Raw genomic sequence first — 27,218 nt, forward strand, 5'->3', positions numbered from 1 at the left:
AGTCCATTCCCCAAACATCTGGTAATATACCCAAAAAATGTAAACCTTGGTGGAATAAGGAGCGTGCCACAACCCGGGCGGACCAAAATAGGGCGTGGGGCAGATTTCGCAGATACCCCACTTCAAGCAACCTTGTTGAGTTCAAGCGACGAAAAGCCAAGGCTCGTTGGACTAGGAAGCAGGCAAAGCGGAAGTCGTGGATGAAGTATCTCTCTTCTTTAACCAGCTTTGTCCCAGCCAAGGAGGCCTGGGACAGATACAGGAAAGTAAATGGGGATTACAGGTGCTTTGCCATTCCAACGTTTAATGCTCCTTCTTCGTCTCTAAAAGATATTGGTAACATACTCGGGGAACATTTTTAGAATTCATCTAGTTCGGCCAACTACAGTGTTTCCTTCGGACAGTTAAAAGTTTGTGCGGAACGACAAAAGCTTGTCATGTCAGGAGGAAACTCGGCATCGTATAACCAACCATTTACGCGATGCGAGCTTGAGATGGCTCTTAATGTGAGAAAGCTCTCTGTCCCTGGTCCCGATGGAATCCATTATGAAATGCTGCGCCGCCTTTCTACAGAATCCCTTGAAAACCTTCTCCTGTTTTTTAATCTTTTGTGGGAAAAGGCATGTTTCCCTCAGGCTTGGAAACACGCACATATCATCCCCCTCCTGAAGTCTCACAAAGACCCCTCACAACCATCAAGCTATCGCCCAATTGCACTCACAAGCTGCCTTGGGAAAGCATATGAAAGGCTTATAAACAGGCGACTGGTCTACATGTTAGAAAGCCAGAGGGTCTTTGATAACAATCAATGTGGATTTCGCCAAGGTCGATCTACCCTTGACCACTTAGTTCGCCTGGAGACTGTGATACGTGAGGCATTTGTAAACAGGCAGCACTGTGTTGCGGTTTTTTTCGACTTAGAAACGGCATATGACACAGCATGGAGGTATGGGATTCTCCAAAACCTGTATGCCTGTAATATCCGGGGCCGTATGCTACGAAGCATAAAGGAATATCTGACAGACAGGACTTTCGAAGTTCGTCTCGGCTCAGCCCTATCTGACTCCTTTGTTCAAGAAAATGGAGTCCCTCAAGGGGGTGTTTTAAGTGTGACTTTGTTTTTGTTGACAATGAATTCACTCGCACGACTGCTGCCACCATCTATTTCGTATTCTCTTTATGCTGATGATATACAGATTTCATCATCGTCCTGTAACCTTTCTAGTTGTGAGCGCCAGTTGCAGTTAGCCATAAACAAATTGTCCAAGTGGGCCGACGAAAATGGGTTCAGGTTCTCTGCTTCAAAAACGGTCTGTGTTCCTTTTTCTTTGCGACGCGGGCTGTCTTTGGATCCCTCCATGAAATTAAATGGAACACTATTCCAGTTAAAAAGGAGCACCGGTTTCTTGGTGTAATATTTGATAAAAAGCTTAACTTTATTTCCCACCTTAAAACTCTGAAGCAAAAATGCCTTCAGTCCACAAACCTTTTGAAAGTTTTATCTCACAAGTCTTGGGGGTCTGATAGAAAATGTATCCTGCAGTTATACAACGCCCTTGTACGATCCCGTCTTGACTACGGTGCAGTAGTGTATGGATCGGCTCGGCCTTCTGCCCTTAAAATGTTGGACCCAGTTCACCATCTCGGCTTGCGACTGGCAACAGGAGCCTTCCGGACATCGCCCGTCCTCAGTTTGTATGCAGAATCCAATGAGCTGTCCCTGAACAAACGACGTACATATCTTAGTCTAACATATGCTTATAAGATTCTGGCCGACCCCCAGCATCCGACATACTGTTCTCTTACAAGGTCAAGGTTCTTTCGCCTTTCTGAAAATAAACCAAGCATTGTGACTCCGTTAAGCTTCCGTATTGAACATCTTCGCACTTCTCTGCACCTTCCTCTGGGCCAGGTCGGCCTCGTTAGGAAGGTCAACGGTATTCCACCTTGGAAAGCACAGCGAGTTGAATCTGACTGGTCTCTTGCGAAGTTCAACAAGCACGGCATTTCCCATGCTGTAATTATGCAAGAGTTTGGTGAACTGCAAACTAAGTATGATGGTTATCTTCATGTTTATACAGATGGTGCCAAGACTTCTTCTTTTGTCGGTTGCGCTGTGTATTCAGAACGCTTTTCCAAGGTTCAACGACTCGATTGTGTCGCGAGCATTTTTACGGCGGAACTCTATGCGGTATCAATGGCGATCGAATGCATTATCAATAGGAAAATACTGAGGGCGGTCCTGTTTGTTGACTCTCAAAGTGTGATTCTTGCAGTTTGCTCTCTTAAAGACACTAAAAATATGCTTGTACAACAGATTTAATATAAACTTAACACTGCTTTGCATGGAGGTCAAAATATAAAATTTTGTTGGGTACCCAGTCACATTGGCATACAAGGCAATGAAGAAGCCGACAAGCTTGCAGGGTCTGCCGGTAACCTTCCACAATCTCTGTCCTGTTTACCCTATCAAGATATTAAGCCCTTGGTAAAGTCCTCAATTCTTCATTCTTGGCAATTGGAATGGGACATGGAGTGCGGTAACAAGCTTCATGTTACCAAACCGGCTTTGGGAGTTTGGGAAAGCTCTTCATGCAAGAGCCGACTCTATGAAACGTTGCTGTGCCGTCTGAGAATCGGACACTCTTTTGTAACCCATAGGCATCTGCTTTCGGGAGAAGATCCACCAGTCTGCGATCAGTGTGGTGATAGGCTCACTGTTTTGCATATCTTGTGGTTGTGCCCTGGTCTTGAGCCCAAGCGCCGCATTCATTTCCCTGAATTTTTTCAACATCATATCCCATTTCATCCTGCTCTCCTTCTGGGAGAGAATCCTCTGGTCTCTTTTGAACGAGTAATAGAATTTCTTGGTAGTATTGGCCTTTTATACCGATTATAGCTTTTTGGTTAGCCGTTTTGTAAAACCTGTTTTATAGTACAAACCTTCAATTAGTTTGGCGCAGATGGCCTCGTAGCTATTGCGCCATAAACCCCCGAAATCTCTCGTGTGGCGAACGCCCGACCGACGCCCACTGTGTTTCCACGGCGGAGAGGCAAACCACACCTACCGCCAATGCCCATACCGACGACTCGGGCTGCGGGGGTTCCACCCAAACGACCCGCGCCCCCGGTATGGTGAACACCCTCTGGAGATCGACGAGTACCTGCGACGACCCCAGTCGCCCGAGCCTGCGTTCCGCCGAGTGTTCCGGTCGCCGTCGCCGCGACGTCCAGCTTCGCCGATGCACCGACCCCGACGTGAAAGCCTGTCGCCCCTCGCTCCTCGCCGGGGAAACTAGGCGCGGCAACCCCTGGAGGTGGAGTTGCCGAAGACGACCGACGTAAAGAGCCTCCAAGAACGACAGAGCGCTCCCACTCTCCCGACGCTACGCATCACAACGACGCTCCTGCTTCGGTGTCCAACAACCTAAACGTTGTTATTGACGGCCTCGACTCATCGGCACTCGTGGACACCGGAGCAGACTACTCAGTCTTGAGTGGGAGGCTCTCCCGCCGCCTTCGAAAAGTCATGACGCCGTGGGATGAAGCACAAATAAGAACCGCCGGAGGACACCTGATTACACCAGTCGGGAGATGCACCGCTGGCGTCGAGATTCACAGCGAAACATGCCCTGTGCAGTTCCTCGTTCTGCAAGACTGTTCGAGGGACGTCATTCTCGGAATGGACTTCCTGTGTGAATACGGCGCCATCATCGACCTTGCGGAGAACAAGCTGACGCTTCGGAAGCCTGTCCCATCGGTAGAAAATACCAAACCGACGTTAGCTGCAGTGCGAGTCCTCGCCAGCCACGTAAACCTGCCGCCGCTGTCGAGTGTCTTCGTGCCCGTCGGGACCGAAGGAGCCACCTGCGGTGTAGCGCTGCTGGAAGGAAGCGTCCAACTTCTCCTCGGACGAGGGATTGGCATTGCAAGAGGCGTAACCGAGCTCCAGGACGGGCGTACCGTAGCCCTTGTCACCAACTTCCGGCAAGAGTCGCAGCACCTTACAAAGGGTACAGCTGTGGGCTACGTCGAGGAAATTCAAGACTCAGCCGCGATCGCCGTGATCTCAGAAGACGCCTCTCCGACGCAGAGCAAGACAATCACGTCCTCAGAGCTCGACATCGACCCATCCCTCTCAGCCCCACAACGGCGACAACTTCGTGACCTTCTGACCGAGTCCAGTGAGTGCTTCTCCGCGTCGTCGAAGGTGCGCCAAATGACGGTTGCGAAACATCGGATGATTACTGATGACGACGCACTCCCTGTGCATCGGCCGCCGTACAGGGTCTCCGTGAAAGAAAGGGAAGCCATCCAGCAGCAGGTACAAGAAATGCTTGACGACGACATTGTCCAGCCCTCAAGCAGTCCGTGGGCTTCACCAGTAGTCCTGGTGAAAAAGAAAGACGGGACTCTTCGGTTCTGCGTGGACTATCGCCGACTGAACGCCGTAACAAAAACGGACGTCTACCCGCTGCCACGCATCGACGACACCCTGGACCGGCTACGCCACGCCCGATACTTTTCGTCGATGGACTTGAAGAGCGGCTACTGGCAGATTGAGGTCGACGAACGAGATCGTGAGAAGACGGCCTTCGTCACGCCGGACGGACTGAATGCCGTTCGGGCTGTGCACAGCGCCGGCAACCTTCCAGCGCGTTATGGACACCGTCCTTGCCGGCTTGAAATGGCAAAGCTGTCTCGTCTACCTCGACGATGTTGTGGTCTTCGCAAGCGAATTCGACGAACACCTGAGAAGACTGCGAGCCGTGCTACAGGCCTTCAAAGCTGCTGGGCTGACCCTCAAGCCTTCTAAGTGTCGGTTCGCCTATGGTGAGCTGAAATTCTTGGGCCACGTCGTGAGTGCTCAGGGTGTAAGCCCTGATCCCGCCAAGACGTTCGCTGTCGTCGGGTTCCCAAAGCCATCAGACAAGAAGACCGTTCGAAGATTCCTTGGGCTATGCGCCTATTACAGACGTTTCGTTCGTGACTTTGCGCAAATCGCTGCACCGCTGACGCATCTGACGAAAGACGATGTGCAGTTCCATTGGGGAGAGGAGCAAGAGCAAGCGTTCGACGAACTCAAGCGAAGGCTCCAGTCGCCCCCTATCCTCGGACATTTTGACCAGTCGGCGGAGACTGAAATCCACACGGACGCCAGCAATACCGGTCTCGGTGCGGTTCTCGTTCAGCGACGAGAAGGGGCAGAGAGGGTAATCGCTTACGCAAGCCGGGCGCTGTCCAAGGCAGAACAAAATTATTCAACGATCGACAAAGAATGTCTTGCTGTCGTCTGGGCGATAACCAAATTCCGCCCGTACTTGTACGGGATCCCGTTTCGCGTGGTCTCTTTTTTGTTTTCCGTTTTTTGGGCTGCATCGGGACGATGCACTTTTAAAGAGGGGGATAATGCCGCGCGCAGAGCTGAGAAAGCAACGCTCGATCCGGAACCTCCAGAAAGTTCTCGTTTATTCATGTACCGCACGTAACTTATATCATTTATTCCTGCTTTTGTTTTGTAGAAAGTGCGTGTTCATTCTCGCCCCGATCACGCGACGCTCGAGCCGCTTTCGCCGAATCTTCGAGATAGCGACGCACGCTAGATAAGAGGCCGCCCGCGACCTTGTCGAGTCAGTTTCGCCTCAGCGTTCGAACTTGCTGCTTCGCCGCCTTCGACGCCCGCGACGCTCTGTTGTTATCTTTCTTTCTCCTTTTACTTTTTGGGCACAAGTTCGCCCGATTAAACGTTCAGTTTACTCCGTTATTCGCCGCCTCATCACTTGTCCTTCTTGACAATATTAATGCGAAAGCATTGACTGTCCCATGGAGCGAGCAGACGTCATCAGCCGCGCCAAACGGCAGATAAATTCCCAAAGCCACGATCTGAGGCATCAAAGCTTTGAAACCACGCAAAAATCCGCGCAAAACAGTTGTGATATGAAGCCGCCGCGCGTCAGTTTCAATTAACCCACCCCATGGCGCTGCGTGCCCCCGGCAGAGCACAAACAGCCGAGGACCCCACTGATCCTCTCGGCGCCTCGGACGTTTCTGCTTCGGCGCTGGCACGCAGCGCTGAGAGGATCCTCTCGGAAGACCTACCTTCTGCCTTTTCGAAGCCCGAAACTCAAGAACACAAATTTCCCGTAGTTCTATATTGTTGTTTTCTTCTAGTCACACAATGTCCACCAACATATTTTTTTTTCTGAACTTTTTGAGGACCCATCGTCTTTTTCTTGCACGATTTGAAATGAAATTACCCATATATTGTTTAGCTTAATTTATATATAAATATCATTGCTTTTAGGCAGTGCAGAGAAATACCTAACGGTTTAGTGTAGAGGTAACAAATATGTGCAAAATTTTGTAGCATCAGTGGGTGATGAGATTTCTGCCTGCATCCCTGGACATTTATATATTTCGCTTCACCATTCTCAAAAAAAGGAGCGGCGCGGTTTTTTTTTTTTTTTTTCGATAATCAGAGAAACACAGCGAAGGGCGTGACATATGTCGCAGCAGATGTGTTCTCCGACAATACGTTCTCACGTGCTTTATTCCAAAGCACTGATTGGCTCATTGGTTCCATGGCCTTCACCGTTTTTCAAGTTTCGGTCAGGTCAAATAAAGGGTAATTGAAACCTAATAAAAATTGTGTGTGTTCTTTAATATTGAGCGCTAAAAATTTTGCTTTTCAGGCTCTTGAACGAAATGATACATATGTACTGCTGTTTCGTTCAAAAGATTACGAACCGAATATCACTTGTGTGAAAGTAAAATCAACTGTATATAACGAAACGCTAAAAATTGCCAATTACACGAGGACATATATCAACATGACTTCAGGCGATCAGTAAGTAGTCGAAACATACATGTTATTAAACGAACATTTTAAAGGCTTCATTAAATTATTTTACTTTAAGGACATTCATATTACTTTGGAAAATGGTTGTTTCTATAGATTATAATAGTCGGTGGCAGGGATGGGCAGTATTTCAAGTACAAGTATTTGAAATACGTATTTCAAATACTTTGGGTATTTTGTATTTGTATTTGATTACAAATTGGGTAATGTATTTGACCTGTGTATTTAAATACTAAAACGTGGGAATTTCAAATACAATTGTAATTAAATACAATTTTGTGGGCGAAAATACATCTTGTTTTTTTACATGCGGTTTTAAGATATAGTCTCCATCCTTTATTCGGCCATGGAGTTTTATTTCTTTTTCTCCTCCGGCTTTATTTTAAAGGCACTGTCCAGAGCAGGAAGAAAGCTACGTCCTGCACCGAATGCAGTGTCTCTCGATTAAGCACAAGCGTTTAGTGACTTTGTGATTGCGGTGCTAGTCCAGGGCAAGAAAAGTGACGAAATCGACGTTCACAGGCAGACTGGCTAAATAAGTGCCTGTGACAACTTTGATGCTTTCCAGCTTGATTTCCATCCATATTTTTGCCTGGAACATTCTAAATGCGCGGGTCGTCCAGATTTTCGTAACTGGTGCGAGTTGCAACAATAAAAAATTCTCTACTTAGTGCTGCGCGTCTTGGTCGTCTCGGTTCTTTGTTGGTCTATACCAAAATGTAATCGACAAAAAAAGCTGCTTGAAGCTCTGTACTTTTTTCACCTATTACGTCTAAGCTGATTACATTTTTTTTTTCTATTTTTATTACGTTACTAGAGCCTCGCACACTAACTCCCGAGTGTGCGATGCAAAATTAAAATGAGATACCCAGAAACCCGTTGCAGGTGCCCTGAAGTCGCTGACGCAAATTTTGAGGAATGTATTTGGAAAAGTATTTGGAGGAGACCAAATACATATGGTTGTATTTGTATCTTGTACTTAAATGCTTTTTTGGAAATGTAATTAGATTTGTAATTAAATACATTTTTGACGAAGTACTTTGTATTTGCATTTCGATACATATTTGCATGTATTTTGCCCATTGCTGGTCGGTGGCAAGATGAAAAACTATTTCATGACGGTTGTGTGAAGGGGCAGAATCTACTGAATTCTAAACTGTGGCCGTTTAAGGTACTAAACTTCTAAATAGTGTACTTAAAAAAAAAAGTAACTCAGCACAATTTAAAAAAAAATGTGGGGCAATTTTTAATATTTTATCGCGAACTAGTAATGAACGGCATAGCGCAACTTATTTGGTGCTTTGCATTCTCCCCCCCCCCTCCCCCCCCCCCCCCATGTTGTGATTTTCATTTAAAATAATCTTCAACGGACACCGAAACGTTACCTGCTTTACAAGATATAATTTTTTTTCGATATTGCTTGTAGTTTTATATTATGACTCAAACTTTGGTTTCGGGTGTCTTTGGCAAAACCGAAGCTATCTGCCACAAGGATGGCAACACTGATCATCAACGGTACGGCCGCGACGTTACGTCAGCATGGTGCTAGGTACACGGTATACCGTGTGGAATCAACCACAGCTCCGACTCCACGTGACATTACGGTGGAGCTGCATCAGTGTTCCTTGACTAAAAGCTAACCCACTCGTGCCTACTAAAGAGCAGCTGGTCGTATCTTTAAAATCAGTTTTAGTGGAGTGCGCGGCTTTACTTTGAAGTAATATTTCGGCTGTGACCAGTCATTTATTTTGGTTTCATTTTGGACCCGGGTTTTCCTTTAACAAGTTCCGTCTACTTCGCTCTTCAGTCCCTGCTAGATCGGATGACCCCTGTTGGACTGTGTCTTGGTAACCACAGTCTGAGCAATGTTTTCCAAAAGCTTGCAAATACCGCAAGATTGTTCATTGACCGAAACTTGGTGTTTACTTGATGTTTGGCTTTGCAAGCGATGAATAGCATTGCGAAGCTCCCAGACAGGTATTGTCCGGTCGAAACCGGAAGTACTTAAGCTTTTGCGCTCATTACGCCGATTTAGCCTTCATGTAGACAAACATCATTTTTATTTTGATACATGATCTCCCGTTATTAATTAAACCTTTCATGAGCGTATGTACGAGACTGCACCCTGAATTTCGCCAGTGTCAAAGGCTGACATCAGTCAGTACCTGCTGCGTGACATCACAAAACGCAAAGATTTGTCGGATGGTCGGAAAAACAAGCGTTTGTCGATGGATGTCCTGTATTTTGTTTCGAATTATATAGTCTGCTAGGCTATGCCCTACTTAAATACTGTTTCTTTATTGTCATTTCCAAGCATGTGCAAAAAAAAATCACGTCTTTTAGCAGGATATTACTCGAAAACAGTAATAAGCTTTAACCAAACGTATGCCGTTTCGTGCAACTGAGACGACCACCGAACGAACTAGGAGCGCTTGCAAAGCAAAGGATGCAGATTTCGCCTCTGAAGCGGCACCGAGGTACACAAAGTGACATCTGAATACACGTATCGGCGGACCCACTGGATCGGTGATGAGGCTACGGGTCGCTCCTCAGAGGCGATGTTCGCGGATCGAAGGCAAACGGCGAACCGTTCAAATGCATGTCGTCACTTGACTTGGACGAGCTTGGTGAATCGTAGCCACGCTCTATTTTCACATGCGGGTCAAACAAAATTTGGCTGCACGCGTGCTAAATATAACTTCTGGTATCGTTTCCAGACGGCCTAGCTGTTGGTTTCGGTTTCGCTGCATAATCAAATTGATTGATCCGGTTTGGGCGAGGAGTGGACGGACGTAGTTTAGTATCGTTGGCACAGAATCACATCTCAGCTGACGAGCCTTCTGTCCGCTTAGAGCTCAGCTCGTAGCTCTTTTCTGTGAGATGATTGCTGCATAAGCGGGATCTCGATCTTGACGGGAACCTAGACCGTATACGCACGGCGACGATCCATTTTGCTCGTCACTTCACGTCTCGCTGAAAAGTGTGGAACGTCATGTCTTGGGTCGCATGTGCTGCCCGGTGGTTGTGGCACCCAACCGCGCTACAAAAATCTCACTCAACCACGAAACAAGTCGAGCACAACGACCAAAAACGAAGCACGCTGAGGCGTTCACTCGCAGGCAAACGACGAGACAGAAATGCTCGCTTTGTGTTGTGTGACGTCAGAGCCTCAATGTTGCCAACGAAAGCATCGTTTACGCTAGAACGCGATTGGAGCAGTATAAATTCAATTACTCACGCAGAAGGGCACATAAAATTCAGATAGTGCACGTACGATGCGTCTCGAGGCAATAACAATGATATTCAGTTGTTTTCTCGAATACAAAATTTGACCGGACAATCCCTTTAAACTTGACCCTCGTTGATGTTTCTACCACCGTCCGACCGCAATGAAAGAGCAGATTCAAACAAGAAATTCTGCACACCGCATAATGGGGAGGCGATACATACGGCGGTAGTTTTAGCTCTACATCAAGCGAAACAGTAGATCGAATCTACTAGAATGTCACCGAAAATGTGATTTTGCGAGGAGGACGTTCACCATTACCGCCCAGCACTTTAAGAACAACCATTGGACATAAAACAAATACTGACCTTTTAAGCCGCTGTTCGACATCAGGTTTCAGGTTATTGATACGAAACGGATAGTCCACTTCAAACAAAATAGAACAAAACAAAAATCATGAACCATTCCACTATGTCAAGGTGGATTACCAGCGAAGCTGTTTAGCACACGACAGAGACGTGACAAAAATATTGCACAAAGGTACGAACATATTTATTGTCTTGATCGATGGTCATCGTGCCGAGAGGTGCGCACACACTAGCAGGGGCGGATGCAGAAATTTCCTGAGGGGGGGGGGGGGTGTCAGGTGTTGGTCAGCGTGCCATATGTTTAGGAAGCCCCTCCCCCTCTCCCTTGTTTTACGCCCTTAATTTTAGACATGTAAAAATCAAGAAGGGAGTCAGGACATCCGGACGCCCCCCTCTAAATCCGCCCCTGTACACTAGTCAGGGTTTATCGCCACCCCGAGGAGCCAGAGGAAACTAGACACGAGGGCCGGGACGACCACTCGGCGGAAGGAAAGAAAACTAGGCACTCAAGCGCTTGAAACGACGACAAACAGAGGGCGGTGCGAGCCCTCTTTGAGTTTTTATTGACGCACATTAACAATCACGGAACCCTAGCCATAAACAGCTTCGCTGTAAAAACGGAGTTGTTTCTGTGGTTTCCTTCGTTCCCTCTTAAGTTGGGGCTGCAGCCGAAGCCAGAAGCACGAGAGCTCGAGGTCGCTGCTTTGAAGCGCTCTTTCGCAGAACGAGCACTCACGCTAGAAATGTATGTCTCAAGGCCAGGAGCGTGGGCTAGCTCGCTCTTGTAGCTTTGGCTGCAGTCTCAGTTTAAAGGCGAACGGAGTATAGTATACTCAGTCAACACTTAAGCTGAGACTACAGCCAAAGTTAGGAGCGCGAGCTATACTCCGTTTACCCTTAAGCTGAGACTATACTCCGTTCACCTTTGAGCTGAGACTAGAAGCTCCGCGTTCAGCGCGAGCTTTCTGCCCTGGTTAACACAAGTGTGAAGGCGCAGGCACACGCAACCAAACCCCTGAGACTAGAAGCGGGAGCTTCTAGTCTCAATTCAAGGGTGAACGGACTATAAAAGCTCATCCTTCAGCGCGAGCTCTCTGGCTTCCGCAGTGCTTCGGCTGCGCGTGCCCGCCCGTTCACACTTCCGCTAGTAAGGGAAGAAAGCTCGCGCTAGAGGAGAAGCTTCGAGTCTCAGGTTAAGGGTGAAGGGCGTATACCCCGTACTCCTGACTTTGAGAAGCGCCCTACTGGCGCGGGCACTCGTTCTGCGGAAGAACGTTTTAAAGTCACAACCTTGTGCTTTCGTGTTTTCTTCATTGGCTGCAATGTCAGCTTGAAGGGGCACGGAAACAAAATGACATGAGCGCGAGCTCGCTACCCCTCGCTTCAAAGTCAGCCAGCGAGAAGCGCAATGCCTATCGCGTTCCTGACGTCAATGGTTGATGCACGGTCAAAGACGCTGTAGTTGCGCGCCTTGCTGCGTGGTAGCGTCAACGCGTGACAAACTCGCCTAATTGTAGTATTTGAGGGCGATAGCACAAGGTCACTGGTTTGAAGCGTTCCTCCGCAGAACGAGCGCTCGCGCTAAAAATGCCTGTCTCAAAGCCAGGAGGGCGGGCTAGCTCGTGCTTGCAGCTTTGGCTGCTGTCTCATCTTATGAGTGAACGGAGTGTAGTAAACGCCGTTAGTGTTCTCCGCCAACTCACATTCAGGACTAACTAATTCCACGTGCGAACTGACGCTGCTTCTTAGGAACTCATGTCGTCGCGGCATTCCAACGGAGCTTCACAAACCGCAACCAGACGCAATTTCCAAATCTGTTCATTCGTTTTAATATAAGTTCTCCTGACTTATGCGCCTGCAGCCCTGGAACACTCGTCTAGGCTAGTGTTTCTGGGCAGCCGACACAACATAGACCACATCCAGACAAAGAAGTAAGTGAAAAACACTTCCTTTCGGCACCACTTAAAGGTTCGACGAATTAGAGTAGGCTGAATCCCACATCGGGCAGCCTTCGGTGTCCCCACCTGAGGTAATTGCTAGACATCAGGCGATACACAAAAGCTTGCGAAAGAACTCACACGAATGTAAAGATATCAAAGCTTGTACGCGGTGCTTGACGTTCAATATTTTATGACGTTCTGCTGCTAAATTGATATTGATGTTTTATGATGTTAGAAGCTTTCAACGGTGTCTGTTCCGCTGCTAAACTGCTTAGAAATATGGCTGTATTTTGGTATGCTTAGAAGTTTTGGTCGCGGTATTAGAAAAATTAAGTGACAAAATGTTTGTAGAATAATAATGTGTTCAACAATAAGGTAATTGGTAATTAAGGTGATTATAATGTGCGAAACAATAAGGTGAACACGCCAAGCCCGCTTTCGGCTAATGGCGCCTCTTCATTTGTCTCTTACAGTTCCCGATAAATGGCCAAACTATACATATACGGCTCTGAGGTCGAGCATCTACAGACCTATTGCTAACTTTGCCCAAGTGTCAAGGATAATGCCGTGAATGGTGTTCCACGCGCCGCACGCGCACGCCTTCCACGTATAAAAGATTCGAAGTAAATAGCCACAATAAAGCATTGGTAAACGCGCGTTCAAGATGCCTTTTGTTTTAGGCTTTTGCTTTAGAACAGTTACTGCTGCAGACCCCGGCACGTGCGGCGCGTGGAACACCATTCCCTGCATTCTTCTTGATGCTAGGGTAATTTAGCAGTAGGTCTGGTCTGCAGCAGTAACTGTTCTAAACTACGTTGTGCCTCCAAACTGCAAAAATGAAAAAAAAAACAAAAAAACGTTATTCACTAGTTTGTAGGGAATTAGATATCTATTATTACCAAATTTTTTCTTAAAACACACAGATCTTGCATGTTTTCAAAGAGAGCCAGACAATGCTACTAACAGTAAAAAAACAAAAAAAAAACAGATATAAAACATTTGGTTTCTATCGATCGAGTATTAAATGTTTGAATAAATTAATTTCAATTTATTTAAAGTGTGGTCTCATATACATTTTGATTGCAACATGAGCATATGCGGCGTGCCCATAAAGTCGTCACTGTATAAAAAAAAAGGTTCAATTTCTTTTGTGCTTTTTTTCCCATTTTGCTTGTCAATTTTCTCTACGTCACATTACTATTGTTCAACATATTTTTCACGTGCTTAATTTTGTGGTTCGTATTATTTGTGGTGAAAGTTCAGAGTATTATTTAGGTACATAGAATAATCTTAGGACTTTTACCTACTCGGGTGCCGTAGCAGTAACGAGTGTCGGAATATGGTTACCCAACGACAAATATATTGCCGCGCGCGCAGCTGTCCAAGCAGGCAGCGCGCGCGTGGCCTAACGGTTATCGCGCTTGCTTCCCACGCTGAAAGCCTGGGTTCGATTCCTGGCCGCGGAGGCGCATTTTTGTTGACACTGTAATGTAAGGTTCTGGTGAATTCGAGAATTTGAGGTTAGAATGTTCCACGCGCCGAACCTTCTACGCCGAACGATCCAGAAACCCACGAGGGTACATAAGGGATTCCGCAAGGCGAGCGGAGTCAGTCTAGCCCCAGCGTTCGACTCTGCTACCACGCCGACTTCGACGCCCGCGACGCTCTATTATTATCTTTTGTACTCTTTTATTTTTGGCACAAGTTCGCCACATTAAACGTTTATTTCTTCCTGTTTATTTGTTATTTTTGGTCACCACCCATGACATTTTAATGGAGGTGCGGGGTACCCGCATGCCCGTGCAGCGCTCCCCTCCGAGTTCCCGCAGTGCAAGTCCGGACCCAGCCTCCCGAGGACCGAGCGAAGACCAGATCGAGACCCGATCCAGTCGCCGCACCCAAGGTCTACCCCCGGAACACGGACTTCTGCCACCCCGGACCAGGCAGCCAACGAGGCCGACGATGGACAACCAGTCGTCGCAGAACCCGTCCGCCGCCGCCGTCGTATACCTTCCCGTCGCACCCCGGACTCCGACGCCATTCCACGGGGAGGTCCACGAGGACGTTGAAGATTGGCTACAGCATTACGAACGAGTGGCCCGCCATAACCAGTGGACACCAGAGCAGTGCCTTCAGAACGTCTACTTCGCTCTGGAAGGCACGGCGCGCACCTGGTTCGAGAACCACGAAGCGTCGATTTCGACGTGGGAAGAGTTCCAGGCCGAGCTGCGACGCACCTTTGCCAACCAGCAGCGACGACAGCGTGCCGAAGAACTCCTTCAAGCAAGACACCAAGGGCCAAACGAGAGCGTGACAAGCTTCGTCGAAGACGTTCTCCGCCTCATGAACCGCGCCGACCCAAACGCTCCCGAAGAGAAAACGTTGCGGGTCCTAATGCGCGGCGTCAAAGAAAACATCTTTGGGGGCCTCGTGCGGAGCCCGCCTACGACTGTCCAGGGTTTCATTACTGAGGCCACCAACATCGAACGTGCCCTTCACGCACGGGCCTCACACTACCAGAGACTTCCCGGCTTCGCTGCCCTCTCGCCGTCCAGCTGCAGCATCCCGGACATCCGCGACATCATCCGGGATGTCGTCCGGGAAGAACTCAGGAAGCTGCTGCCTGCTGCCAACCAGCCGGCTTCGCTGTCGATAGCCGAGGTGGTGCGCGAAGAAGTTCAGCGCGCAATTCAACCGGAGACTCCTGCCAGCGTGGGCCCAGCCGATGAGCCGACGCTGACCTACGCCGCAGTGGCCCGAGGACCGTCGCCAACTGCTCAACACTACCCGGTGGCGCCACGACGAGACCCATCAACGCAGGCGTACCCCCGACGCAACGACGAAGTACGTCAGTACGACCGCCGAGAACAGCAGGCGCCAAGGAAAACCGACGTGTGGAGGACAGCGGATCGACGACCCATCTGCTACCACTGCGGGGAGGCCGACCATATCTACCGTCGTTGTCCCTACCGGCAAATGGGCCTGCGTGGGTTCCACCCGAACGACCCACGCCCGAGGTACGGCGAACGCCCTCGCGACATCGAGGAGTACCTCCGAGGTTCGCCCTCCCCAGTGTCGTCTCTCCGCCGTGAAGCCCGCTCCCCTTCGCCACGACGTTCAGCCTCCCCAGCGTCACGATCCCGCCGAGAGAGCCTGTGTCCCCTGCGTCGTCGGGAAAACTGAGTGCGGCAACGCCTGGAGGTGACGTTGCCGAAAACGACGGAAGCAAACAGCCTCCAAGAACGCCGGAGCGCTCCCACTCTTTCGACGCACCGCATTGCATCGACGCGCCTGCAACGGTGTCCAACAACCTAAACGTTGTTATCGATGGCCAAAACGCATCGGCACTCGTTGACACCGGGGCAGACTACTCAGTATTGAGTGGGAGGCTCTCTCGCCACCTTCAAAAAGTCACGACGCCGTGGGGTGGACCGCAGATACGAACCGCCGGAGGACACCTCATCACGCCTGTCGGATGGTGCACCGCTCGCGTCGAAATTCACGGCGAGACGTGTCCTGTGAAATTCGTCATTCTACAAGACTGTTCCAGAGACGTCATTCTCGGCATGGACTTTTTGTGTGAATACGGCGCCGTCATCGACCTTGGAGAAAACAGATTGACGCTGCGGACACCTGTTCCGCCTTCAGAGAAACTCCAAACTGCGTCCGCCGCAGTCCGAGTCGCTGCCGACCACGTGAATCTGCCGCCGCGATCAAGTGTTGTCGTACCCGTCGTGACCGATGCAGCTACCCGTAGCGAAGTTCTTCTGGAAGGTAACATCCAGTTGCTCCTGGGAAGAGGAATAGGCGTCGCACGAGGAGTAGCTGAACTTCAGGATGGCCGCACTGTGGTCCTCGTGACGAACTTCCGGAATGAAACGCAACACCTCACAAAAGGTGCAGCCGTTGGCCACGTCGAGGATCTCCGAAACTCCGCCGAAATCGCCGCCATTACTGATGAATCCTCGCCACCTCAGCAAGACGGTACGTCGCCAGCGCAACTCGACATCGACCCTAAGCTTCCGGACCCGAAACGACGGCAGCTGATTAACCTCCTCGCCGAATACCGTGACTGCTTTGCGACGTCGTCGAAGGTACGCCAAACAGCCGTTGCGAAGCACCGCATCATTACCGAGGACGACGCGCGCCCTGTGCATCGATCACCGTACAGAGTCTCCGTTAAAGAAAGGGAGGTGATCCAGGAGCAAGTTCAAGAGATGCTGAACGACGACATAATCCAGCCATCAAGCAGTCCGTGGGCCTCTCCAGTCGTACTGGTTAAGAAGAAGGACGGAACGCTTCGGTTCTGCGTGGACTACCGGCAGCTGAATGCGGTGACAAAGAAAGACGTCTACCCACTCCCCCGAATCGACGACACGTTAGACCGGCTGCGCCACTCTTGATACTTCTCATCGATGGACCTGAAGAGCGGCTACTGGCAGATCGAAGTCGACGAACGGGACCGAGAGAAGACAGCTTTCGTCACGCCGGATGGGCTGTACGAGTTCAAGGTAATGCCCTTCGGACTATGTACGGCGCCAGCAACTTTCCAGCGTGTTATGGACACCGTACTGGCAGGACTGAAGTGGCAGAGCTGTCTGGTCTACCTCGATGACGTCGTGCTGTTTTCCAGCGACTTCGACGAGCACTTGCGACGACTCCGAACTGTTCTTCAAGCCATACGGACCGCTGGACTCACCCTCAAGCCGTCAAAGTGTCGGTTCGCCTATGACGAACTGAAGTTTCTAGGTCATGTGGTTAGCAACGAAGGCGTGCGCCCAGACCCTGAGAAGACTCGCGCCGTCGCGTCATTTCCAGCGCCGACAGACAAAAAGGCCGTGCGAAGATTCCTTGGACTTTGCGCCTACTATCGTCGCTTCGTTCGGAATTTCGCACGGATTTCCGCACCGCTCACAAACCTCACGAAGGACGCCGAGAGGTTCGAATGGGCCGAGGAACAGCAGCAGGCATTCGACGAGCTGAAGCGACGACTCCAGACGCCTCCGGTTCTTGGACGTTTCGATCAGGATGCGGACACCGAGACTCTTTTATTTTTGGCACAAGTTCGCCACAATAAACGTTTATTTCTTCCTGTTTATTTGTTATTTTTGGTCACCACCCGTGACAATATATTAATTTGAACAGGTTACAAATGTTTTTTAAAGGCATTCAGTGCAGTCGCAGAACTATATTATTATTAATTTCTATGGAGAGCGTGTATTACGCATTTAGAAATTGTAAAATGAAAAGTAAGCAACGAACGCTGAAAGGTTCTCAGACAATGAGAATATGTAATTATGAAAGCTATCGCATTTTAGAAAAGGTATAATGTGCTGTGAGACTCGGTAATAATTGCGAACTCTGCCCAATTTACATTCTTTTTCAGGACGACTTTAGAATACCAAGTCAGAGCATTAAAGCAATTCGACTACGGCAAAGAAAATGTAATACGTGCAGGCTTGAAGGGTATGTAACACATGATTGAGTTCTGCAAAATATTAGTTAAAGATGTAATGTATTTATATTTGTACCAAATCTAGGCAAAAAAATGAAAGATGTTTGCAATCCCCTGTAAAGCCGAATTAGAGCGCAGCTCTTTAGGAGGAGGAGGAGAAGGTACAGAGAGGAGGCTATGACCCTCCTCCTTTCCTGCTTGCTTGCCATTTAGGAGAAATATTTCCGCTAAATGTAGTGGGAAATTGTTTCCGCTAAATTTCGCGGGGAAAATTTTCCGCTAAATTTAGCGGGGAATTTTCTTCAGCTAAATTTAGCGGGACAAAGTTTTCGCTAAATTTAGCGGGGAAAATTTTCCGCTAAATTTAGCGTGGAAATTTAGCCATTATGCACCGCGCGGGTACGCCGACGGCGCTCAAGCCGGAAGCGGGCGCTATAAAAGAGCTGCGCTGTAAAACAAAACAAAAAACTGGAGCCCCTAAAATGTTTATAATGAAGAAATACCAATGCGCTCAGAAAGAATATAATTTTCCTCGGTGATAGGAACGAATATATCTGGGAGCATGCATCTTGGCAGAGGTCTCTAAAACATGTCTTCTGGATTGTTTATAATTTGGCCAAAATATCAGGAATGATCCCCATTTATTAAATAGCGCAGGGCAAAGCGCAATAATATTTACTGCAGATATTGTTGTTGCAAATGAGGTAGGCGTTTATATCGTTGAGTTTCGCATAAAACATAATGTTGGCCTGGTATATCATTAAAATAATTTTATTTTTATCAGGTAATGGAACTGCTTCAGTAATAAAATTAAAAGTTGAATCCAGTAACTGATCACAAAGCGTTTAATATAAGCCGTTCTTTAGGGAACCGATATTTCATATGCACGTAACAAACAGATAGTGCGACAGATAATTGTTTATGGCCGTATAAAATCTTGCGCGAAATGGTTTGATGGTCGCCAATTTCTAGCACAGATAAAAATCCCGCGGTGAAGGCTGAATTTTGGCGAAAAATGTAGATTAAAATAATGGTAGTTATGATCGCTAGCTCAGATGAGATTACTTCACAAAAGTTGAAGTTAAAATATTTAGAAGATATTTCGTAGTTTCTTATGTCGAGAAATAACCACAATAGTTCCTCTCAATAAAGTAAGAGTTGGAACAGTGAAGAGAATATTTTTAATTTTGGTAGTTATCTGTTTATTGATTGTTACAGTAATAAAGTAAAAAAAAATATTATTCCAAGCATTTTCAGGTGGTACATAAAATGTACTCAAAGGCGGCGTTACTACGTGTTCATAGAGTTCTTAATGGGTCTGGAATACATGAGGGCATGTACGGTAAATGCGAGGGACTCGTACAGTACCTGGTAGAGTCGGCTGCCCAGAATAAAAACAAGCGAATGACACCGATTCCAACCAAGATTTATTTGTTAGTTTAATGGTTACTTGAAGGGCTTCAATCAACAGTTCTCTCAGCGGCAGTGTGAATGTTTTGCTACAGAAGGTTCACACTGAAGTTTATTTTTAGTAAAAAAATATTCCCACTTTTAAAAAGGGAGGAAGCATAACAGTGCTATGACGCACATCACACGGTATTTCACTAACCCATGAGCGCAGTGATTACAGTTTAGAAAGGCCTTTAGGATAGTCACTTGGATGACATGAGGTTTACGAAATGAAGACATCTAAAAGATATATTTTTAGCGGAATAAATATAAGGAGAAACATATTTCTGGAAACCTACTTTGGGGGAGTATCTAATTGGAGAGAATTCCCCGGTTCATATAGCTATCGCGAACCTTAATTCAAGAAATCTTGGGTATTAAATTAATTCTAGTGAAATGAAGGTTGATGATATACGTTAAAAAGGTAAATCCGCTTCACCAACTTGTGACAGCGGTTGCACTGCACACTCCGCCATTCATAGCTTTGTTAATGGCAACGCCATACTATAAATATAAATATTAGTACGAGGAAGGACACGACGGGCTGTCTCGGCGCCATGGGTACGAGCCACCGGCTCTTGCCGGTGGCGGTCAGTTTCCAATTAAAAGCGGAACCGCAAACGGACGTCTCCTTGCTTGGTCCCAGAACAACGTAACAATATAAACGTTGACATAATCTTAATCAGGTGACTTTGCCGCCTATGTGGTTAATTTCTTCTATTTCAATCTGGAAGAGCGTTGGTATGACTCATGGTCGTTAACAAAGATATGTGGAAAACATAGGGCGTCGCGTGAATAACTAAGATCTTTGCAATATTAAAAAAAAAAGACAAGTCAATTTTGTAAGCTTTAGCTTTGATTCATTTTATACGGAGTATTCTACATACTGTCTACGAGAGGAAGTACGCGTATGGTCTCAGAGTAACAAAGTATTTACTGTTTTAAATGTGTAGTTACTTACCTTGGACATGACTTAACGTCTCTTAGTCTTAAAAATACCATTTCCCGAACAAAAACCTCATTAATTTAACCACGTTTCAAATATAAACGTCGTTTTTCTTTCTCTAGGTTAGGATACTTTACAGCGCAGAATAATATTTGTGTATAAATATTATAAGGAAACATTGCTTTCATAAATCTTCACAGGAAGCGCTCCAAGTGCGACCCCTAGACCTTTGGGGAGTAACATGTACATACAGTATGGCGACTACTCCTGTAACACATCAAGCAAACCCATCTGGCAAATGTGTAAGTCCAGCTTTTATGCTCGACGAATGTTGAGAATGTTTCTGCCTAAAGAGGGTGCATATCTGTATGCTCTGATGTTATATTTGTACACAGTGAGTGACGGAACTTCTGAGGATAAAGATAAACCGAAAACCACCACACCAGTGGAAGGACAAGATTATCTTGACTTCTACGAGGTGTACAACCAACCAATTTGCAACATTCTCAGGTCTCCCCATCTTCAAGGAGGTAAGCTGGTTAAAAACATATGGTGAAAAGTATCAGGGTGGGATCTTGCACACATTTAAACACCTAGGGAAACAAGAGCGAATTACTGTTAAACAAAACACGAAAGAGTAAAATTATGATAACCCATTGCCTGTAATCCGAAATGAAACGAGCTGTATGGTATATTTGCAAGTTGCGATTGTGCCGTGCTCTTATGCTATTTTTGACGTATCAATCACTTTATTCCTTTAGAGTAGGCTCAATCTTGTTCCGATTGTTTATTTTCTTAGACGTCGCTCACTATAATTGTAGCTTGCTTTTCATTTCTCGAATTATGGCATCAACTCGTTGTTAAATATGCATACACAGGGCAAATGTTTTGAGCAGCCAACATAAATAGTGTTGGTTGCAAAAAATAATGTTTATTGCACACAATTTTCTTTTTGAATAGGACAGTAATTTCTTGATGTCGCTGAAAAAGGGTACCTGATTTATCAAATAGAATAAAAACCATTTGGTTGTAGCTGAAAGCCACCCTCTGTCCATTTTTAAAACGATTTTAAATTTGGTTTAAAACGAAGCTCATTAAACGGAGGAAACATTTCTTTCTTGAAATTTGCTTTATGTAAAAAGTTATTAGCAATTCGAATTTGCAAAATATAAAGAAAAGCAAGCACGAAAATTTGGCCTTGTGACGCAAGTGGCTAGCGTTCAGGGATCTGAGCGAGGAGCCTCCAATCGGCTGCGAGTAGGGTAATGGCCGCTTCTGCGAGGCTGTGGCCGCGCTTGTAGTTAGCCGGCCCGGTCGCGTTTGTCGTTACCGATGAATTCAACGGGGCTATCGGCGGCGGAGCTCCGAATTTCGTAGAGGAGAGTCAAGAATGAAGGCGTCGTGCAATATGAGGACACTCCACGAGAGAGCAGAACGAGTCTCAGTCCGCCTCGTATGCCAGGCAAAACTCTTTGTTCGTCTCCCTCAACTCCACCACCGGAGCTGCCGGAACCGCCTTGGCGAGTAGGATGCACAGAGTGGTGCCCGGTGGCCCGGCTGCTCGAGAGCGCACAACAGAGCACACAATACGCTCCGTCTGTGCGTGTCATTTGTCGGCTGCCAGCGTAAAATACGCCGTTGCCGCCTGCTACGCCTCTCGACTCTAAAAAAGCCCGTGCGTCTACTTTCCCGCGCAACACTTGGAGAGCCAATCCCCGCCACTTACGGAGGCAGCTAAGTGAATGACGACGTCGAAAGCCATGTCTAGACCAAAAAACGCAGTCTGAGTTGTGAGATAAAGCAATGCAAAACGTCACGCTTGCATTGCTTGATGCAACAACTCGGACTGCGTTTTTAGGTCTAAACATATGTTTCGGCATCGCTATTCGCTGAGCTGCCTCCGCAAGTTGCGGCGATTGACTCTCTGAGCGGTGTGCGTGAAAGTAGACGCACAAACATTTTTTAGAGTGTGAGTTGTGATATTAAGCAATGCAAAACGTGAAGCTTGCATTGCCTAATGTCACAACTCCGACTGGGTTTTTGTACTAAACATATGTTTCGGCATCATCATTCGCTAAGCGGCCTACAAAAGTGGCGGTGATTGGCTGCCCGAGTGTTGTGCGAAAAAGTATAAACACGGTCTTTTTTTTTCTTCTTTTCTGTTTTTAGAGTGTTAGAGGCCTCCACGTCGAAGAAGCGTTGTTTTTGTTGGTTTCCGATATTATAAGACTTTTTATCTTTCTTTTCCAGCTTCGATCCCTATAGACATGATTCCTATAACATGATTCCTATAACATGAATCCTATAGACATGATTTCTGGGAAGGATAACGAAGGTTTACTAAATCACATGCTTTTTTCACTTTCAAAAATATTTCAGCGGCTCTCGCCCATCGGAAAACTCTTGGCCTATGACGCCACGAGCCGCGCGCGTTCAACACTGCTTGGCGCCACCGTACAGTTAGAGTTTTTTTTAGTCTGGGCGAAGTAAAATAGGAAAAATTAATATCTCGCGGTTCGTACCAGTTCTCTTAGTTCTCCCAAACCACAAAGGACGTAAATAACCGAAAGGGAGCAAACGCTCGAAAATCGTTAAGGGATCCCTTTTATTAACTTTCAAGAATTTACACTTCCGTGTAAAACAAGAACGAAAGCTAGATTCCCGCTCCTTCTGAATCTTGGAACGAGTTCCCTTTACAAGATCCAATGGACCAAAAGGAACGCGTTCCAATTACGTTTCTTCTGGAACAGGTAATTACATTTACGTTACACTTGCGTATTTTATGGAAATATTCTGCTGGATAATTCGTAAATCGAACGGGCCATTGCATTATTTTTATATTGAATATTATACAATTAGCAAAAATTTACATTATACAATTCGCAAAAAGAATACAACAAGCAAGTGAAAATATCCAGATCGAACTACTTCTCGAGTCTTCAGAATCACATTTGTTCCAGTTCTATGCTTTGGAATATCTCTCGGACACTTGTCCATCCATCGAAGTTTACGGGTTGAAATAGCCGCTAATCAAAAACCTATATGCTTACTGCATTATTTTCTTACTGCATTCAGAAGTTACCCCGGATTGCCCGAAGGTGCTACTGCAAAAAAACTACAAAAGTGAAAAAAAAAGCTTCGGTTGCAGAGTTTATTTGTTCCTCCGACACCTTGCTCCATTGTTGGATGGTCTTGGCAAGAAATAAATTGGCCTACATGCTCGATCTGGCACGGTATTTTGTTACTTCAAAACAATGATAGGTTCATCTGCAAATATTGTACGGTTTTTTAAATAAGCTTTTTATAATGCCATATGTGCCATTTAATATTGATACTAAAAATGCAAGTCTTCAATTTCTATGTCGTAAAAATATTAGCACGAAGGACAAAGGACAAGAGAGGACAAGACAGGACAAGTGCTACTTTATTTTGTTAAAATGTTTTCCGTCGGACTGAAAGCAATTCCCAATTAGATTTTTTTTTATGTCAGTTCAACCCTCCTTTTGTGCGTATCATTCCAGAACAAACTTTGCTGCAGTATCTGCGATTTTTTTTTCTAGTTTTTCGATTAGGTAAATTTGTGCGGGATGAAACTGCAAAAGGAATGCCGTTCCTTCTTCCGTTCCCCCGAAAACGTAACAAGTTTCCGTTCCAGCTCCGCCAACGGAAACTGCAACCGCAGTGTTCCTACTTTCCTCCTAAACGAAACGCGTTCCTGTTCTGTACAACACCGTTCTCGAGCACGGGCGGTATTTCCCCGATATATTGAGTGTTGAAACTAAATTTGTGTAAAGGTCACTTCACGTCAGGTAACGTGACCTAAATTTTACGCTATATTTAGCGAAGAAACTGAATTGATGTATAGGTGACATCGATTTACGCCACGTGACTTAAACACCAAATCAGTTACCCTACCGAATTTAGGGTGAAACGCACGCATGGACGGAGGGACAAAATTATGGGATTGGGGCAGCGTTAAACAGCATTTCATGCTTTCGTAATAACGATTCCGATAGTCTAAATAGCCAAAAAGTCAAACCCCAAGCAGTTTAGAGCATAAAAACATTATATAATACAAATTTTTGTAAAAACAAAAAAAAAAATAATGTTAAAAAGGTTATCGACTTTTCAGGGCGACGAGACTTTCCGGGTCTCCTCATCTCATTGATCACCAAAAAATTCGGCGTTCGAATCCCGGCTCCACCATATACTGTTCTCTGTCGCTCTCCTGCCCTTATATTATTGAACCAGTACGATTTATTTATGGGTTTTTTTATACCAGGAGGCAGCCGTCATTGTTAAGCTACTTTGTATCGAGTTTATTCTATAGAACCCAGGGTGTCGAACCGGAACCGAACCGAACCGAAAACCGGAACCGAACCGGTATTTTTTCCGGAACTGAACCCGAACCCGAACCGTTATACTGTTATCGCAATGAACCCGAACCAGAACTGAACCGGAAAAAAATAACGGTTACCGGCTCATGTCAAAACGGTTCGGCCACTCGCTGTTGACAATGAATGTGCTATCAATGCCATTTGTTTTTTAAGTGCCGTCAACTGACACACACCTCGCTTACATATTTTTCTTCTCCACTCAGTCTTAGGAATATAAACGCTGCATCCATGAATCTTGACAAACGCTGCATCCATGAATCTTGACATAGGAACCAGTATTGCGCTGGTCGCGGCTTGCACGGAGGAAAAAAAATTAAAATGCTGTGCAAAAAAAAAAAAAAATCGCGTCACGTAATTTTATTTTCCTACTATCTTGTAAATCCTAAATGCTGCTGTGTGCTCATTTCATAACACATTTCTAGAACGTGCGAGTTCTTGAAGCTTGCTTCCATCGGAATGAGAAAAGAAAAGGCTGTGGAGTTTGATAATAATGCATCCGGTTTCGTATAGGCACTTAGAAGCTAACATATTTGTGAGACAGCGAACTCTTCTATTTTAATATTTATCCTATTACGTCCTTCTGGCGTTGCGTTCGGTGAAGTGTTTTTCATATTCCGTACCTTGTTTAATGAAAACTTCTTTAAGGGTCTAATTTGAGTTACCGAAGTCTAGTTCAAATAAAGAAAGCTGTATTTTCTCCCTACTGTTCCTTCAGTTTCTTACACGCCGAGGTTGCGAGATACTTAGCGAGTTATACTTGTAAGTGGGTTTGTAAGGAGGTCGCGGATTTTACAGCTACTGCGTCGGACCCAATTAGATGAAGTCCGAATGCGTAAACGTCGGTGAGGTAACCTTTGAGTGCACATAAAGAAACCAGTCCTGGTAGAAATCCCTGAGCCTTACACTACGATGTATCCCGTTTCGGATGTGCTGATTTCGGATGTTTTATTCGTAATTTATTTTGATGCTGCAATTTGTCATTTATAATTTCTGAACCGGTTCGCGAACCGGTTCAACGCCCCGAACCGGTTTGCGAACCGGTTCGCGGATCGAATTAATCTAACCGGAACTGAACCGGAACAAAATAAATTTACCTGAACCTGAACCATAACCGAACCCGTATTTTTTTCGGTTCGACACACTAATAGAACCTTAACTACTTCTTAAATAAGGAAGTAGAATGTGTTCAACTACATTGTCCCGAAGCAAACAAGAGCAGTAAAAAGTGTTCTAAACCTCGAACGACAACAGGCAAGACAGTTTTTTATTGTTGTTGTGTTACGGTAGAAAAGGTGTACAAACAAGTGGTGCTTGCTGGGCTGCACCTGTGCACCACTGCCATTAAAGTTGAGCTCACAATTCAGGAGGTACCGACTGCAGGAATGCTCTGCTTTGTAATGAAATGTTGAACATCAACGTGTCGATTTGTTCGGCGTGCGTTCAAAATATATCTGGCAGAAAGAGCCGTGCTGACTATAGGCTGACTCAGACCTGCCCATCACAGCCCGAAGAAACTCGGGGTAGTACAGGAAGCTCTATTTCCTTCAGAAGTGCCCGGAGGAGCACGGAGACTAGCAGGGACTAGGAATACCGGGTTTTTGTGAGAAATCCCTACACAACTTTTCGCAACTCAGAAGTAAACTAGACATTGCGGGGAGCTCCAACTCCGTCAAAACGTAGCCCCAGCCGTTAGAGCAAGATGAAAGAATGTCAACCACTTACCATTACCGGAATACTAACTAAGAAGTAAAAACTGTTTTCGCCCATGAGAGGACGCCGTCCGTGAGAAACAGCACACGAAATGCCTCTGTTTCTGACCGCAAGGTGTCGAAACAGGACATAGGGCAGATGATATATGCGGATCGGAAATGTTTTTATATGTACATCCAAAATAAGAATTTGAAGAATTACAATGAAAAATCCCCGCACTTTTTTTTTTTCAGGATGCGACCTTTGGCTAAACCAATCAGTGTTGGCAGATGTTCTGCAAAGCGCCGACAATTTAACACAGTCTATTGATGCAACAGCACCGAAAGAAAGAAATGCTGAAGGACGTAATGGCAATGAAAGTAAAGGCAATAAGGAGAATAACAACGATGAGGAAAAAAGAAATAAGGCAAAAAAGTTTGCAGCAGCAGTATTTAAAAGCCTCCCCAGAGCCTGCCGCTTTGCCTTCATAGCAGCATGTGGAGATCCACAGTTTATGATGTACGATAAGGACGCATGTAAAGCACAAATGGAGGAGCCTACACCGAGTCAATAATTGTGTGCTCATGCATGTCTCAGGTGTGGTGGGCACGTTCGTGCCCGTGCTGACTCCAGAGTAATTATGTCATTGTTTCATGCGGTTCTTTCTATGCGTAGGATGAAATGAAATAAAAGCAGCAGAAAGCATCAACTTCGTTTTGTCCTTATTTAAAAAAATAGCAGGAGAAATATTTACAGTAGGAATGTGTGAATATTCTAGTTTTGAATACGAGTCGAATAATGCGCCACAATAATTCAATTTCAATTTCAAATTTCTAATACTTGAGCTCTTGAATAATTCGTTATATCAAATGTTAGTACTCTTGACAAT

General features: G+C 46.2%; 1 protein-coding gene across 1 annotated transcript in view; it reads left to right on the forward strand.

The window, feature by feature from the left end:
* The window catches only part of LOC115320675, a 40,422-nt gene extending 13,519 nt beyond the window's left edge, over positions 1–26,903 (forward strand). Inside the window, exons 2-6 of the mRNA XM_040214319.1 lie at positions 6,693–6,847; positions 17,780–17,859; positions 20,444–20,545; positions 20,639–20,773; positions 26,584–26,903. Coding sequence (XP_040070253.1) covers positions 6,693–6,847; positions 17,780–17,859; positions 20,444–20,545; positions 20,639–20,773; positions 26,584–26,903 — 792 coding nt within the window. The remainder of the gene's footprint in view (positions 1–6,692; positions 6,848–17,779; positions 17,860–20,443; positions 20,546–20,638; positions 20,774–26,583) is intronic.
* The last annotated feature ends 315 nt before the right edge of the window (positions 26,904–27,218 follow it).

The sequence above is a fragment of the Ixodes scapularis genome, unplaced genomic scaffold, assembly GCF_016920785.2.
Source record: "Ixodes scapularis isolate PalLabHiFi unplaced genomic scaffold, ASM1692078v2 PGA_scaffold5__190_contigs__length_132052651, whole genome shotgun sequence".
Taxonomy (NCBI): domain Eukaryota; kingdom Metazoa; phylum Arthropoda; class Arachnida; order Ixodida; family Ixodidae; genus Ixodes; species Ixodes scapularis.